Source organism: Molossus molossus, unplaced genomic scaffold (assembly GCF_014108415.1).
Source record: "Molossus molossus isolate mMolMol1 unplaced genomic scaffold, mMolMol1.p scaffold_m16_p_9, whole genome shotgun sequence".
Classification (NCBI taxonomy): Eukaryota; Metazoa; Chordata; class Mammalia; order Chiroptera; family Molossidae; genus Molossus; species Molossus molossus.
In genome coordinates, this window is record NW_023425403.1 from 69,859,879 (window position 1) to 69,876,429 (window position 16,551).

Sequence of the window (16,551 nt, forward strand, 5' to 3'; positions counted from 1 at the left end):
AGCCCAAACATATTTTACAAACAATATACATTAATAAAGTTACAAACAATATACATTAATAAATTCTGGATATATTCTTAAAAAATATACAATGCAAAAAATTGATGAAGAAGAAACAGCTCACATAAATAATGTCTTGTGTCTTATTCAGTAGTTGAAATGGTATTGATATGTCATCTTTTCCTGAAATAGCCAAGCCAATATTTTTTTTCAGGTAAGGTCCAGAACAACTTAAAGAAAAAATTGTTTTTGCTCGGCCAGTGTGGCCCAGTGGTTGAGCGTCGACCCATGCACCAAGAGGTCATTGGTTCAATTCCTGGTCAGGGTACATGCCCAGGTTGTGGGCCCAATCCCCAGTGTGGAGCATGCAAGAGGCGGCCAATCAATGTTCTCTCTCATCAATGTTTCTATCTCTCTCTCTCTCTCTGCCTTCCTCTCTCTCTAAAAATCAATAAAGAAAAAAAGTAATTTTTTAAAATTGATTTTTTCTATAAGTTATTATGCAAAATTAAAAAGAACTGAAGTGGCCAGCTCATTTGCTGAGCCTTGTACAATCTTGATTATAGAGTCAGATAAGGAAATATAAGAAAAGAAAATTATAGGCTAATTTTCCTTATGACTATAAATAGAAAAGTCTTAAAGATAATTTTGATTCAGGAAAAAAGGCCTTTAATGAATTTTAACACCCATCTATTATAAAAGTGCTTAGCAGAACTAAAAATTAAAGGGATTTCCCTGACTTTATAAAGCTTATATACCAACACATTTAGCAAGTATCCCACTGAAAGGAGAAGCTTTAGATGTGCTCCTTTTAGGACAGAGAAAAACACAGGTTTTCTTTCCTGACACAGCTACTGTTTAACACAGAACTAGAGGTCCTGGATGAGGTTTGAAGGAAAGCAAAAGAATAGAAAATGAACAGAAACGGGTTAAAATGAGATTATTTGCAGATGATATACTCATCTACTTAAAGGGGAAAAAATATATCAAATTCAAAAAACCTAGTGAGATAATCAATAAATGTGTCATATAAAAGATGCATCTTTAAAAGTTTTGACTAATAAATTCTAAACCAACAAAAAAACCCCAGGAAAATGGAATTTTTAGAAAGTTACTAAACTGTACAGTAATAATACTAACAAAACTGTACAGTATGTAGGAATCAACCAAAAGTACACAAGACAATTTTTAGGAAAAACTTTAAAATTTGAATATAAATTAGACAAAAAATTCTGAATACATGAAAAGATATATATACTTTTGCATTAGATGACTTCATATAGTAAATATACCAACCATTCACAAATAAAATCAGAAATGTACTGCGTTTTTAATTAAAATTATATTTGACTTATTTGACAAACTTAACAAACTTACTTTAAACTTAATATGAAGAGCCCTGGCCGGTTTGGCTCAGCGGTTAGAGCATCAGCCTGCGGTCCAGAGAGACCTGGGTTCGGTTCCCACTAAGGGCACGTACTTCGGTTGCAGTTTGTCTCCGGCCCTGACCCAACCAGTGCCATGCGGGAGGCAGCCACTCACTGTGTCCCTTTCATGTCGCTGTTTCTCTCTCTTTCTCTCTCCCTCTCACTCTATCTAACAAAAAAAAATGTCCTCGAGTGAGAATAAATAAATATATATAAAAAAACATATATGTATATGTATATATATGTTTTATATATATATATATATATATATATATATATATATATATATTTAAACTTTATATGAAGAATAATGCCAAGCCAGTGTGGCTCAGTGGTTGAAGAGGTCGCCAGTTCAATTCCCTGTCAGGGTTGTGGGCCTAATCCCCAGTGCGGGGCATGTAGGAGGCGGCTGGTCTAAGTTCTCTCTCATCGATGTTTCTATCTCCCTCTCCCTCTCCTTTCCTCTCTCTCTAAAATCAATAAAGAAAAACAAAAACAAAAGACTGTAATAGATAGAAAGATGAACAGACAGATGAATACATAGATATATTATTCTGTATTCCCTTGTTGTTGACACTTAGTGTTTTGATGCTTTATATTCATGGCCTAAATTAGATCCTTTGACTCTTTCAGGCTTGTTCTGAGCTCAGTCTCAGACTATTTTGCTGCCATGTTTACAAGTGATGTTTGTGAGGCCAAGCAAGAGGAAATCAAGATGGAAGGCATAGATCCCAATGCCCTCTGGGATCTTGTCCAATTTGCATATACAGGTACAGTAAAAAATGTATAGCTTCACATTGATGTCATCTGGATTTTAGAATTTCGGTAAAGAAAAATATGAGTTGTATCCTTCATCGTTTTCTATTTGAAAGAATAACAGAGAAAAATTAGATTATTTTTTCTATTGTCACCTAAATTACATATGCATATGAATGTTTAGATATACTAAATTCCGTCCACAAAGGATTTAAACTGGCTTATAAAAAAATAGCAGATAGATGATCTTGAAAGAGGAGCAGAGAGGTTATTAATTATCAAATAAGAATTTATGACCATATTTAAAACATTAGGAGGGAAAATGGGTTCTAATTTTCTTTCATTTTGAAATGGATGTGTTCAAATAACTCCTTTTTTTTTTTGGAATGTGTTATTTAATGTTAAAATCCTCTCAGAACATTTAATGTGAACTCTATAAATAGCTTTCTTGAAGTGGACAATGAAAACACATAGAATTGTGAACATGACTACATTTAAAAGCTATTGTTTCTCTCTGATCCTCTGTATTGACATTTTCTATTGGCCTTTGTACCTTATTATATTTAGTAAACATAATTTTGCTGGTTTAGCAAACATTTGTTGAATGCTGCTGAATGTGCAAGTATTAGTTCTATCTCTGGAAAATAAACTAATGAATAAGCCGTATCTTTGCCCTCCAGAGCCCTCGGTCCAAGTGGGAAAAAAAGAGACAAGGGAATAAATAGAATATAATGTGAAATATTAAGAGAAAGTTAGAAGGCATAAAACCTGCTGTTTAGAACATTATCAGGGATCACATTCATTTAAAACATTTTAATAGTTTTTCAAGACTCATGAGATAAGAGGAGACATTATAATAAAATCTTGTGATAGCAGCGAAGGAAGATAGAATGAAAGTATATATATTTTTTAAAGAATGGTGTGTGGTTCATTTTGCCTGACCTCCTGATCATTAAATAGTAAAAAAAAAAAAAAAAGATAGGCTAGGACCTAATTATCAAAGCATCTTCCTTGTTTAAAGAGATGCATTTTTCAGTATTTCTGGTAACAGGAAAACAATAGATGGTGTTTGAAGATCAGCCTCTAAAAGCAAAAGACCTTGGAACGAGTGGGAATCTATCTTCTTTGAGGATCTGGCTTATCATAGGGAGAAGCTTTCTAATACCAATATAACACTCAGTAAATGAAGCCTCTTTGAAAAGAAGGATGCACGTGTTTTAGGTGGTGAATCTCAAAGCAGCAATGTGATAGAAGATTTAGACATTTTCCAGCCTCAGTAATTTTTTTTTTTTTTTATCTTTACCTGAGGACATTTTTCCATTTTTTGTTAAGATAGAGTGGAGGGGGGGGAGAGAGAGAGAGAGAGAGAGAAACATCGACGTGAAAGGGACACCCACACGACCAACCAGGGCTGGGGACAAACTGCAACCAAAGTACACGCCCCTAGCGGGAACTAAATCAGGTCTCTCTAGACAGCAGGCCAATGGTCTAACCGCTGAGCCAAACTGGCCAGGGCAGCCTCAGTGATTTTAAAACTATTTTTGGTCAAAGCAAATTTTGTCCTGGACAAAATTAAACAGGTAAGCAAGTCTTTACTGAAAGCTGTTGCAATCCAGGAGAGAGACCAGAATTCAGTGTTTACTTATCACGCTAAGCAAATTAAGGCAGACAGAAAAAGTCAAGAACCACATTCCACTCCTATGTGGGATACAAAAGTGAGAGATATAAATGAACAAACAAAAACAAACAAACCAAAACCCATAGGCACAGACAACAGTATGGTAGTTACCAGAGGGAAGTGGGGAATGGGGTAAGTAAGTGGTAAAATGGGTGAAATAAATGATGACGGAAGCAGATTTGACTTTGGGCAATGGGCACACAATGCAATATACAGATGAGTGTTATAGAATTGTACACTTACACCTATATAATTTTATTAACCAATATCATCCCAATACATTTATTTAAAAAATAATGTAATAATAATTCTGCTGAAACAAAAGGCAGGGGGAAGATTTTTAAGTGCTCAGGTGAGAGACAGCACAGGCCATCTGTGTTTGCTAATTTGCCTATCTGAAGGAAAAGTAATGTTTCTCCTACCTTTGTGACAGAAGGTAGTTTTACAACTTGAAGCAAGGAAATTGACCATCTTGGTCAATTACAATTTGCATATGACCTGAAGTAGTAGTAAAAGATCGTGGCCTCCCTGTGAAGAGATAGCAAACCACACCACCTTATTTTTTCTTGGAAAGAAACAAATCCTGAAACATTTGAAGACTCCTTCTAGCAACAGAAAGGCATAGATCCAACACTTACAGCCTCCATTGCCTGGCAGCCTGGCATTTTTCATGCGCAAAACTAGGTCAAAAGACACTCATCATCATGCAGCACAAAGTTGGACGGAGTTTCAAAGCTCCCTGCTGAATGTAATGACCTAGATTTGATTCTGCTTTTTAAAGGGCAGAGGGGATACAAAGCTGCCGTTTAGTTGCCACTGCCACTTTGGCCTTTGCTCTGATATGTCTGTCTCCTGGTGATTGCTAACTTTCCAATTGTTAGTTTATAGATATGCACTATGAGAAAATAATGTACAAGTAGTATTAGGGGAATTTTAGGTATAACATAAAATCTATACCTGTCTGTTGCTACCTGCTATGCAACAATCACAATAGAAGAGATGGAGTGAGCAATAGTATTGAAAGAATAGGAGTTATTTGTAGATGTGCCTACTTAGCTAGCTTGCTAGCTGATCTCTAAGACTATCTGCAGAAAACTAAAAATAAATGTATCACAGAAAAGGGGAAAAATGAATTAGCAGTAAGATAATAAAGGGTCAGATTTGGAATATTTTCTTAAGTTCTGAGTTTGAGAGGCTTTGAAAAAACTAAGGAGGATCAATGTCAAGAATTAATAGTTAACTATTAGCTGTTAAAGTAATGTGTTCAATAGAGAGAAATGAGAGTGCTTCAAAATGATTTTGAAGAAACAATATCTATCAGATCTGAAAAGTTTGTAGTTTGAAAACCGTATGTAACTAATTATTTCATTCACTTAGAAATTAAGAAAAAGATACAATGAATAAAGTAGATTAGAATGAATTTTTGACTGATATAAGCTTCAATATTATAGAGTTTAATCATCTTTTATTTAAAGATGAATCATCTTTTAAAGAATTTCATTTAGCTTTTTTCACACAATGTAAAAGCTCAGGAATGCAAAAAAGAAAAATTTACACTGGTGTTGGAAATAATTGTATTTCTAAGTTCATATCACTTTTGGAAATGTTTGATTAGATTTTAAGTAACTTCATTTCTTCTTTTAAAACTTCCCATTGAGTATTTTCATAGATTTTTTTGTAGCAAATCTGAGTGTAATGAGAGCCATTCATAGAGAGCAAAGGCCCATTTAAGCAACAGAATGTACTGTAAAATACAGTAAGTCCTCCCTCACTTAACAATGCTGATAATTCTGTAACTTTAAGTGAAACAATGTATAATGAAACCAACTCTAGCATAAGCTAATTGATATAAACAAGAATTAACTTCCTATAGCATCTCATCAAAATTAAAAAACAAAACAAAACAAAAACAACTATGTTGAATGAAATGATGCTACTTGGGAATCTGCTGTAGTGTCCTTTGATTATCAGGAAAGTTGGGGTATCTTTTTCCCCCCAGGATGATGTTGGGGGGATCCTTATGATACCTGAAGACAGATAATTTTCTGAGACTTGCACAGGGAGGTGAGTAATTTTTATTTTTGTGGAATTACATTCCTGAGTTTCCAAAGCCCCATTCCAGTTATAGAAAAAGTGTAGCTGGGGTTTCAGTAGAGCTAGAAGCAAAGCCAATGTCCAGCATTTCCACTGCATGCTGCAGCTGGGTGCAGTTCAGCATCAGGCTATTAGTCCATTGTGTGTGGGGTCAATTTGGCCATGGGCCACGTGGGTGAGCACAGGGAGCCAAGAGAGCGTGCTCCCTGCAACAAGGGTCCCAAGAAAGCCAATATCACCAAGAGCCTGAGATAGGAAACTCCCTTTTTCAGAGGATTAAATATACCAAATTTCACTCACTTAAAGTGGCCATGCCCATTTTAGTCAGTGACCTGTTGCCAAGTGTGACTGATGGACAAGTACCTTCCTGACGTCACCACAGCTTTATTGTGTGTGAGAGTCCATAGTGTGACTCTCTTCACTCAATATGATAAACTATCATATTGATAAACTATAAATTAAGTCTGGATGAATACAGATTAGAATGACATAGACCTTTAAACAAATTGACAATAAATAAAATTATTAGAGCAGGACATAGTAAAATAAAGCTCAGAAGTTTCATTTTCAAAAGCAGTAAGATCTATGTGTCACGATCCATTGCATGGCATTCTCGGTTGTATAGTTTTAAATGAACTTAACAAAGTTTTAAACATTTTCCTACATGTTAGGAGCCTCTGTTCTGTAATTTTACTCAATCAGAAAGAAATACCTGAATAATATTTGTTTTAACTGCTAAAGCCTATGATTTGGAACAATGAAGTTTATGTTGTTCTGCAATTATTCTACAGAACATCTCAGAAGCAGGGAGTCAGAGGAGAAAATTATATTTATATGTTTATAGTTTCTTATCATTCAATTTCCAAATTACTTTAGAAATTCCATCCTGAACATTATACATTTTACAAATAAATATTTTTCTTGAAAAACATTTTTTGAGAATTTACATATTTAATATGTCAAATAAACATTGACAAACCAACATGAGATAGATCAGAACTTTGCTGGTGTCTTTTGAATTAATATGAAGGCACAGACAATTATTTTTTCAGTGCTAAAGATACTCTGGAGTTCTTAAGCAGCCCACTTAGTGAGATAAAGTAACCTGACAAAGATCAATAGTGAGATATTGAATCTATTACTAGAATAAAATGTCCTAACACAAACTGAATGGTACTTTACTGAATCAATGCCCTTTTGTATAGTATGTGTTATGATGGCGTTCTTTGAAGTGACGAAGACTGCATTGCTCACAAAATAGTTTGAGTAGCTTAAATCGAATTGACTCCTGTATTGTATACAGTGGATCACTTCAGCTTAGGTTCATGCCTCCTCACAACTGAACACTACTTGCCTGCAAGAAGCAATGGTGCCTGACAATTTACAAACATGTTAGTGGCTAATAGTCCATGTCCTGTGAATGCACTGAATGCCTCTCAAGTTTTACTACAGGTCTGCTATGTGCCCTGTCCTATGATGGGCTCTGGAAAACAATATGCTGATTACACACATTCTCAGCCTTTAAGGGACTTTTCAATTTAGTGTTTAAAACAGCTATTGCTTGTTTTTTTGTTGTTGTTTTTTTGCAGGGGGTGGGTTATAAACATAGTTTTGATGTATGCAGTCTAATATTTTCTCATTAGAATAGACTGAATCAAATTTTGAGGGCTACTATACTGATTTTGTGTCTGCATGCATTTTAGCTCTAGCCTAAAATTGATGATTACATTGTGAAAATAAAAGAGGAAATTTAATATATTTGAAAGGATTATCTGTATTTTAAAGTTGTCTTTGAGCTGATAAACATTTCCTTCTGACTCAGCTCTTATGTAGTCCTACTATCCTGACACACTTAAAAATATACCGTGTTCATTGATGCAGAAGGCAACAGAGTTGGAACAAACATGGGAGATGGGTTGGCAGGGTTACTAGCTAGGTGTCGGGTCCTGTAGAGAACTAATAAGGACCAGGTTTAAATAAAGGAAGCTGTCCATAAAAGTGGTATTAAGAAGAGGGGTAGACAATTAAACCGCCAAATAGCAACCCTTTAATCACACTGAAAGCATTAACTTCCTTGTTTAAAAAAAATGAATGTCTGTGTACTACTGAAGTTAATTAAAGAGTTAGTACATGCTAGGGAATGTTAAGAAAGCTTCTGCTTACTGCCAAACATTTGAGTGAAATAAATACATACACACAGGAGCTGAGATGTTTCATGTTCTGCTTTAATATTGAAAGTGTGCATCAATATATTCAGCCTTGACTGAATATTCTAAACTCTCTTCAGAAATTTTTATTGTAATTAAAAATAAATTATTGTATCATTTTTATTACTGGTTTATTTCAAGTAACATGAATTATATAAGCACATTAGCAGAATATTAGTTTTAAACTTAGGGCTTTTACTAAATGAGAAAATTCTGTTCTCAATTTGTTTTATATATATCATTTCTACACATTATATAAATACTAATTTAATAAATTTTTTAATGTTTTTATTGATTTTTTTAGAGAGAGAGATGGAAACATTAATGTGGGAGAGAAACATCCATCAGCTGCCTCCTGCACGCCCCCTACTGGGGATTGAGACTGCAACACCCTGACCAAGAATTGAACCAGGTCCTCTCAGTCCATGGGATGACGTTCAATTCACTGAGCCACACTGGCTGGGCTGATTTAATAATTTTCATAGGATGTAAAATTACTTATATATTCAGTAAGGACAAAAGTAAAAATAATAAAAATAAAATATTTTGTTGTATATTGCCATCATATCAATGCCTTTCCACTATTTTACCAAGAAATTTTATGTGTGTGTGTGTGTGTGTGTGCGTGTGGGCATGTGTGTGTTCAATACTGAATAATTGAAAACCAATCTTGGAAAAATTATTGTATCTAATAATACAAAATAATGCATATTTTGTGAATACTGTACAACTTTTTTTGTTACTGAACTGCATTTTGGCTTTTTGTTATGGGGTTTCATAGATAAACTAAAAATAAATAGCTATGTGAAATTTAACATTTACTAGCTATAGAGGAGGAGTTATGTTTCTCTACACTGTAACTCACATTTACTTCCTGAGTTTCCACATAAAGAAAATCTCTCAAATCTCATCTTATAATCAACTTTGCTTCTTTGCTCTTAGTCTTATCATTGTTTACATTTTCCTCTGCTTTGGGTATTAGGCAGAAACTAAATCATATGCCATGATACCAACTGTGCAGGGAATACAGTATATATTCTTGCACATTAATCTTATATTTGGCTATATTTCCTCAGGATTTTTTTACCTTCACTCCTATCCCAAAATATCTATACCCTTGATTCTGTTATATTTGAGAGGCAGTATAGTATAGTGTATAGCATTTAATCTCAGAAATATCTAAGGACTTCTTCAGCCTTCACCAGGACTGATATGCAGCCAAAGCTCATTATGTTGTGGGCAACCCAGTGTTCACTGTGGACATTTTTTCTTGGCATGTACTTATTTTGTACTTTTCATGAAATATTTTGATTATATTCCTTGGACTCCCCATTTTGTAGTTTGAGACCTTGGTCAAATTATTTGACTTTATAGAGTCTTAAGATTATTCATCTATAGAAAAGGAAAAATAATAATGTTTAAATGAGAGTATTGTTTTAAGAAGTAATTTAAACTAATAAAATTAGCATAAAGCTTAGCATATTGTGAACACTCAATTGTAATGATTATTCATAATAGGTATTTTAATAAGTTCTTCAAATTCTTTGCATAATTTGTTATTAAAAAGTAAATATGAAGACTAAGAACTGGGCCTGGCTGGTGTGGCTCAGTGGTTGAGCATCAACCTCTGCACCAAGAGGTTGCTGGTTCAATTTCCGGTCAGGGCACATGCCCAGGTTGTGGGCCCAATCCCTAGTAGAAGCATGTAAGAGGCAGCCAATCAGTGTTTCTCTCTTTCATCGATGTCTGTACCTCCCTTCCTCTCACTCTAATATTCAATAAATAAAAATTATTTTTAAAAAAAGATTGAGAACTGGGAAGGAAAAAATCACTTTGTTCTCAAACATTTATGAAATTTTAATGCAATTTATTGTGTGTTTCAGTGTTCAGTATTACAATATGATTTGTAATTCGTATGGATGATTTACTGTATGTTTTAGGGATACATTTTATTTAAGCACCTTATTATAATTTTTTTGCCTTATATATTTCAGGTGTGTTTTTATCATGTGTTGCAATCACTATTTTAGTATATCTTAAAATAATTTGATCCACCCAGCCACATTCTGAGATGGGCAGTTCATCAAATCTTATTGTCTTACATAGAAATAAAAACATTTTAACATAATAGTTAACAAAATTTTACTAATGTGAAACTAAGGTCAAATTTTCTCAAAGACTTTTCAATGTCCTTTCAATTAGCTTTAAAGTTACTCAAATTTCTGTTTGATTAATATGAGAAGTAATGTTGATTACATGTACTTACATTATTGCCACATTAAGTGAAAAATGTGATCTTCTATTGACATAGTACCAACTACTATCAAAGATAAATTTTGCCTAAAATTATTTTTTAGTCTGGTTGGTGTGGCTCAGTGGTTGAGCGTCAACCCATTCACCAAGAGGTCACCAGTTCGATTCCCGGTCAGGGCACATGCCCAGGTTACGGGCCCAATCTGCAGTGGGGGGCATGCAGGAGACGGCCAATTGATGTTCTCTCTCATCAATGTTTCTATCTCTCTCCCTCTCCCTTCCTCTCTCTCTAAAATCAATAAAGAAAAAATATATTTTTTAAATTATTTTTATACAAATCATGAATAACCTGAGAAAAGTATACAGATGCTACTTAAATGCAGACTTATTTGTAATTGACCATAGCACTATTTGAAATTATCCTTAACTTGAATATGTACAATTTTATAACTTTGCAACTTTAAGCATAATTTTGTTTTATTAGCTTTTTCTAAATAAAAACACCATACATGTTTAATAGTTAACATTTTTAATATGTGTTGCAAACATCTCAGGTATGACTCACAATACTCAGCTTTATCAAGCAGTTGGAAAACTGAAACACCAACTTTATGTTTCTAAATAATACCGTCCTTTAAAATACTAAGTAGTTCTAAGTACTTTTCATTTTAAATTTAATAGGCCTCAGCGGTTGAACGTCGGCCTGCGGACCAGAGAGTCCCGGGTTCGGTTCTGCTAGGGGTAGGTACTACCCAAAAAATAAAAAATAAAAAATAAAAAAATTTAATAGGCCTGATACTATTTGCTAATTGCATGTGAGAAAAACAACTATAGACAAGCAAACAGACAAAAACAAGCAAACAAAACAACCCTTGTCACTAAACCCTTAAGACTTCCATAAATTACCACTTTACCTGGTTTGCCATCTTTATTGAATTTACTGCCCCTTCATGCTTGAGAAAAGAAATTTATAATGAGAATCCTCAGCACTTAATTTTAAATTCTTTGTCTGCCTCAGATAAAGGATGGGAAAGGCTACCCAACAAGGAACACAGATTTCAGCCAAAAGTGAGTTGCATATTCGTGATGACCTAAAAGAACACCTTGATCCCTGACTCATTTAACTGTGTGCTCAAACGTTCCTCTGGGGCTCATTGTAGCTACTATTGCTCTCCTCTCACATTCCTTAACCAGACAGACTATTCTAGCCAGATGGCATTCACACAAGTCTGTTACATATTTCCCACCCCATCTTTTCTTCTTCTCTGGAGAAATATTTAAAAGTAGCGAGAGGAAAGGATGACGCAGAATAATAAAATTCAATAAAGGATTTTTAAAGAATAGTAGTGTAAGTCAATCTTGTAAGAAGAATTGTAAAAATCGCTTTACATTTGTTTAATATGTGAAATTTTCATTTCTGATACATCCATGTCTACGAAATAAAAACAATACTTAAAAATGTAGGTCATTAATTATTTTCATGTGTTTTCCTGAGCTAATCTACTTTATGTTTAATGAGCAATTTTGAGTAGGTAGTAAATTTAACTAATCCAAAACTTTTATAATAAAACAATTTTTATTTTGTGACAAACTATTCTTTTTATTAATCAAATTAAGTTAAAGGAAACCAATTAAGATCTCAAGTACAAACCTCAATTTTTATATTTATTTAATTTAAATGTGCGTTTTACAAAATGGCTTTAGAGTAAAATATATAAATGAGGGATAATAAGATATTAGTAATATATAGTTAGATGTGCTAGGGTAGTGTTTTGGGAAAATATTTTATATATATTGGAGAATTACATGTATAACCCCTCAATAACACTTTGTAACTATTACACAGTTCATCGGGTCTAAGAAATATTAACTATGAACATGGATTATTAGAAGTGCAGATTTCAAGGAAAATATGAAAACTTATAGTCAGAAAGTGAAAGTGGTAATCTCTGAAAATGACCTATAATGTTAGCAGAAAAGGAATAAGATAACCTGTGAAGTATATCTTGTATGCCAAGATAGTGCTCAAAAAAATTATTTGTTAACCCCCCCCCCAAAAAAAAATAACCCTGAAACCAAACAATCTGGCAACTTCAAAGCCCTGGAGAGCACAGGAAGTGGCCAACCACATGCACAGTTAGGATGATAGAACTCCCACCCAAAGAAGACTAAAATAACAAAATTGCTGACTTTTCTTCCACATCACAACAACCCAAGATAGTGCATAAAATATTTAAGCACCCCAAGATGAAGAAACTTTGCAGATAACTTCAATTCAAACCAGTTCTACGAGAACATGCTCCTCCATGCTTTGCTGTAAAATCTGTCCAGTGAGAAGTTACATTCTCTTATACTTATCCCTTTCCACTGCTCCTCTATTTTCCTGATTGAAGTAGAATATAAAGGAAGAAAAATATGAAATCATTTACAAAAGTCACAAGATTTTGACTTTGTTCTTTGTTTTTTACTAAGTATACAAGGTGTATGAGGCTTTAAAATTCAAATAAAAAAGACCTAAAAAAAAGCATTACAATTCAGATCCACAACACCCATGATAGGATTTGCACCATAAGTAAATGTCTACAGATTCTGCCTGTATTCATAGAAATGACATACCAATTTGTTTTAGTTTCTCAGTCATCAAAGCAAAGAAAGAAGCATAAGCATTTGTTATAAAATAAATATAAATATCTTGCTTAACAAAAAGACAGGTTTTTTTACACTAACATCTAAGAAAAATATTTTCTAAGCCTGAGAAAAATGATTTGAACATTTGAATATTTTTAAGACACCATATGATATACTATACCCACCCTCACTAAAATGCCAAAAGTGGATATACTAACACATTGCAGAAGTATTATTTATTTATTTATTTATGTAACAGATGTTTCTCCATTTCCCCCATTGTTACCCTTCTCCCCCTCCCACCTCACCCTGTCCCCAGGGTGTTGTTGTCCATGTCCACTGAATATGCATACATGCACATAAGTTCTGTGGTTTATCTCTCCCCCCAATTCCCTCTTCTGGGGATTGTCAGTCTGTACCCCACATCCACGTCTCTGGGACTACCCTATTCTTCAGACTGTTATGTTTGTTATATTCCACAAATAAGTGAGATCATAGGTAATTTATATTTCTCTGCTTGGCTTGTTTTGCTTAGGATAATACTTTCCAGGTCCCTCCATATCGTCTGAAAGAAGAGATCTTTCTTTCTTACAGCTGCATAATACTCCATTGTGTATATGTACCACCGCTTTTTTATCCATTCGTCTACTGATGGACATTTGGGCTGTTTCCAGATCTTAGCTATTGTAAATAGTGTTGCTACGAACATGGGGGTACATATATTCTTTCTGATTATTATTTCAGGCTTCTTAGGGTATATTCCTAGAAGTGGGATCACTGGGTCATATGGAAGTTCAATTTTTAATTTTTTGAGGTAATACCATATTGTTTTCCATAGTGGCTGCACCGGTCTGCATTTCCACAAGCAGTGTACTAGAGTCCCCTTTTCTCCACACCCTAGCCAACACTTCTTGTTTGATGACTTGTTGATGGTGGCCATTCTGACAGGTGTGAGGTGATACCTCATTGTTGTTTTAATTTGCATCTCTCTGATGATTAGTGACATAGAGCATTTCTTCATATGTCTCTTAGCCATTTGTATGTTCTGTTTGGAGAAGTGTCTATTTAGTTCCTCTGCCCATTTTTAATTGGGTTCTTTGTCTTCCTTTTGTTGAGTTTTATGAGCACTCTACATATATTGGAAACTAACACCTTATCTGATATATCAATTATGCTCTCCTATACAGTGGGTTGCCTTTCCATTTTGATGATAGTATCTTGTGCTGTACAGAAGCTTTTGAGTTTGATGTAGTCCCATGTGTACATTTTCTCCTTTGTTTCTCTTGCTTTAGGTGATGTATCAGTGAAAATTCTGCTGAGGATGATATCTGAAATTTTGTTGCCAATATTTAGTTTTATGATTTTTATGGATTCATGAGTCACATTTAAGTCTTTTATCTATTTTGAGTTTATTCTTGTGTATGCTGTAAATTGATGGTCTAGTTTCATTTTTATTGCATGTAGCTGTCCAGTTTTCCCAACACCATTCATTAAAGAGTCTTTCTTTACTCGATTGTATGCTCTTGCCACCTTTGTCAAATATTAATTGAGCATATTGCCTTGGGTCCATTTCTGGGTTCTCTGTTCTGTTCTACTGGTCTATATGCCTGTTCTTGTACCAGTAACAGGCTATTTTGATTACAGTAGCTTTGTAGTACAACCTGAAATCTGGGAATGTGATCCCTCCAACTTTTTCTTCTTTTTCAAGATTGGTGTGGCTATTCGGGGTCTCTTTTGGTTTCATATCAACTTTTAAAGTATTTGTTCTAGTTCTGTGAAGTATGTCGTTGGTATTTTGATGGGGATTGAATTGATACTATAGATTGCTTTGGGTAGTATGGACGTTTTAATGATGTCAGTTCTTCTAATCCATGAACAAGGTATGTGTTTCCACGTTTTTATATATTTCTCTATTTCTTTTCTCAATGTCCTGTAGTTTTCTGAAAATAGGTCATTTACTTCTTTGGTTAAGTTTATTCCTAGGTATTTAATTATTTTGCTCTGATGGTAAATGGGATTAATTTTTTACATTCTCTTTCTGTGAGTTCATCATTGGTGTATAAGAATGCCATTGATTTCTTGACGTTAATTTTGTATCCTGCGACTTTGCCAAATTCATTTATTAAGTCTAGTAGATTTTTGATGGCATCTTTAGGATTTTCTATGTATAATATCATGCCATCTGTGAATGACAGTTTCACTTTCTCCTTTCCAATTTGGATCCCTTTTATTTTTATTTCCTGCCTGATTGCTGTGGCTAAGACTTCCAATACTATGTTAAATAAGAGTGGTGAAAGTGGGCATCCTTGTCTTGTTCCTGTTCCTAAGGGAAATGCTTTTAGTTTTTGCCCATTGAGTATGATGTTGGCTGTAGGTTTTTCATATATGGCCTTTATTATGTCTACATATGATCCCTCTATTCTCACATTGCTGAGCATTTTTATCAGAAATGGGTGCTGGATTTTATTGAATGCTTTTTCAGCGTCTATTGATATGATCATGTGGTTTTTATTCTTCATTTTGTATATGTGGTGTATCACATTCTATTGATTTGCAAATATTGTACCAGCCTTGCATCCCTGGGATAAATACCACTTGGTCATTGTGAATAATTTTTTTCATGTATTGCTGGATCAAATTGGCTAGTATTTTGTTCAGGATTTTGGTATGTATGTTCATCAGGGATATTGGCCTGTAGTTTTTTTTCTTTGTAGTGTATTATTCTGGTTTTGGAATTAGAACTATTCTGGCCTCATGAAACAAGTTTGGAAGTCTTTCTTCTTCTTGAATTTTTAGGAATAGTTTGAGTAGAATGGGGGTTAGTTATTCTTTGAATGCTCGGTAAAACTCCCCCATGAAACTATCTGGCCCTTGGCTTTTTTTTTTTTTTTTTTTTTTTGCTGGGAGAGGCTTGAGTACATCTTCAATTTCTTTCATTTTTATTGGTCTGTTCAAGTTTTCTATCTCTTCCCAGTTCAGTTTTGGGAGACTATGTGTTTCTAGAAGTTTATCTATTTTGCATAGATTGTCCAATTTGTTGCCGTATAATTGTTCATAATATTTGTTAACAATCTTCTGTATTTCTGAGGTGTCATTTACTATTTCTCCTTTTTCATTTCTAATTTTGTGTTTTTGGGTTCTCTCTCTTCATTTCTTGGTGAGTCTAGCTAAGGGTCGATCAATCTTGTTTATCGTTTCGCAAATCCAGGTCTTTGACTGCTGTGATCTTTACTATTTCCTTCCTTCTACTTGCTCTGGGGTTTTCTTTCTGTTTGCTTTCTAGTTCTTTAAGTTGTGTTGTTAGGTAGTCAATTAGAAATTATTCTTGTTTCTTGAGGTGGGCCTGTAGTGCTATAAACTTCCTTCTCAGAACTGCTTTTGCTGCATCCCATAGATTTTGTGTTGTTGTGTGTTCATTTTCATTGGTTTCCAGGAAGTTTTGAATTTCTTCCTAATCTCTATGGTAACCCATTCATTGCTCAATAACATGCTATTTAGCCTCCATGTT

At 34.1% G+C, this 16,551-nt stretch overlaps 1 protein-coding gene across 2 annotated transcripts in view; it reads left to right on the top strand.

Moving 5' to 3' along the window:
- Positions 1–16,551, top strand: part of KLHL1 (kelch like family member 1) — a 370,204-nt gene that overhangs the window by 124,960 nt on the left and 228,693 nt on the right. For both annotated transcript variants that reach the window (XM_036250226.1, XM_036250227.1), the window contains one exon: positions 2,061–2,197. In XM_036250226.1, coding sequence (XP_036106119.1) covers positions 2,061–2,197 — 137 coding nt within the window. The remainder of the gene's footprint in view (positions 1–2,060; positions 2,198–16,551) is intronic.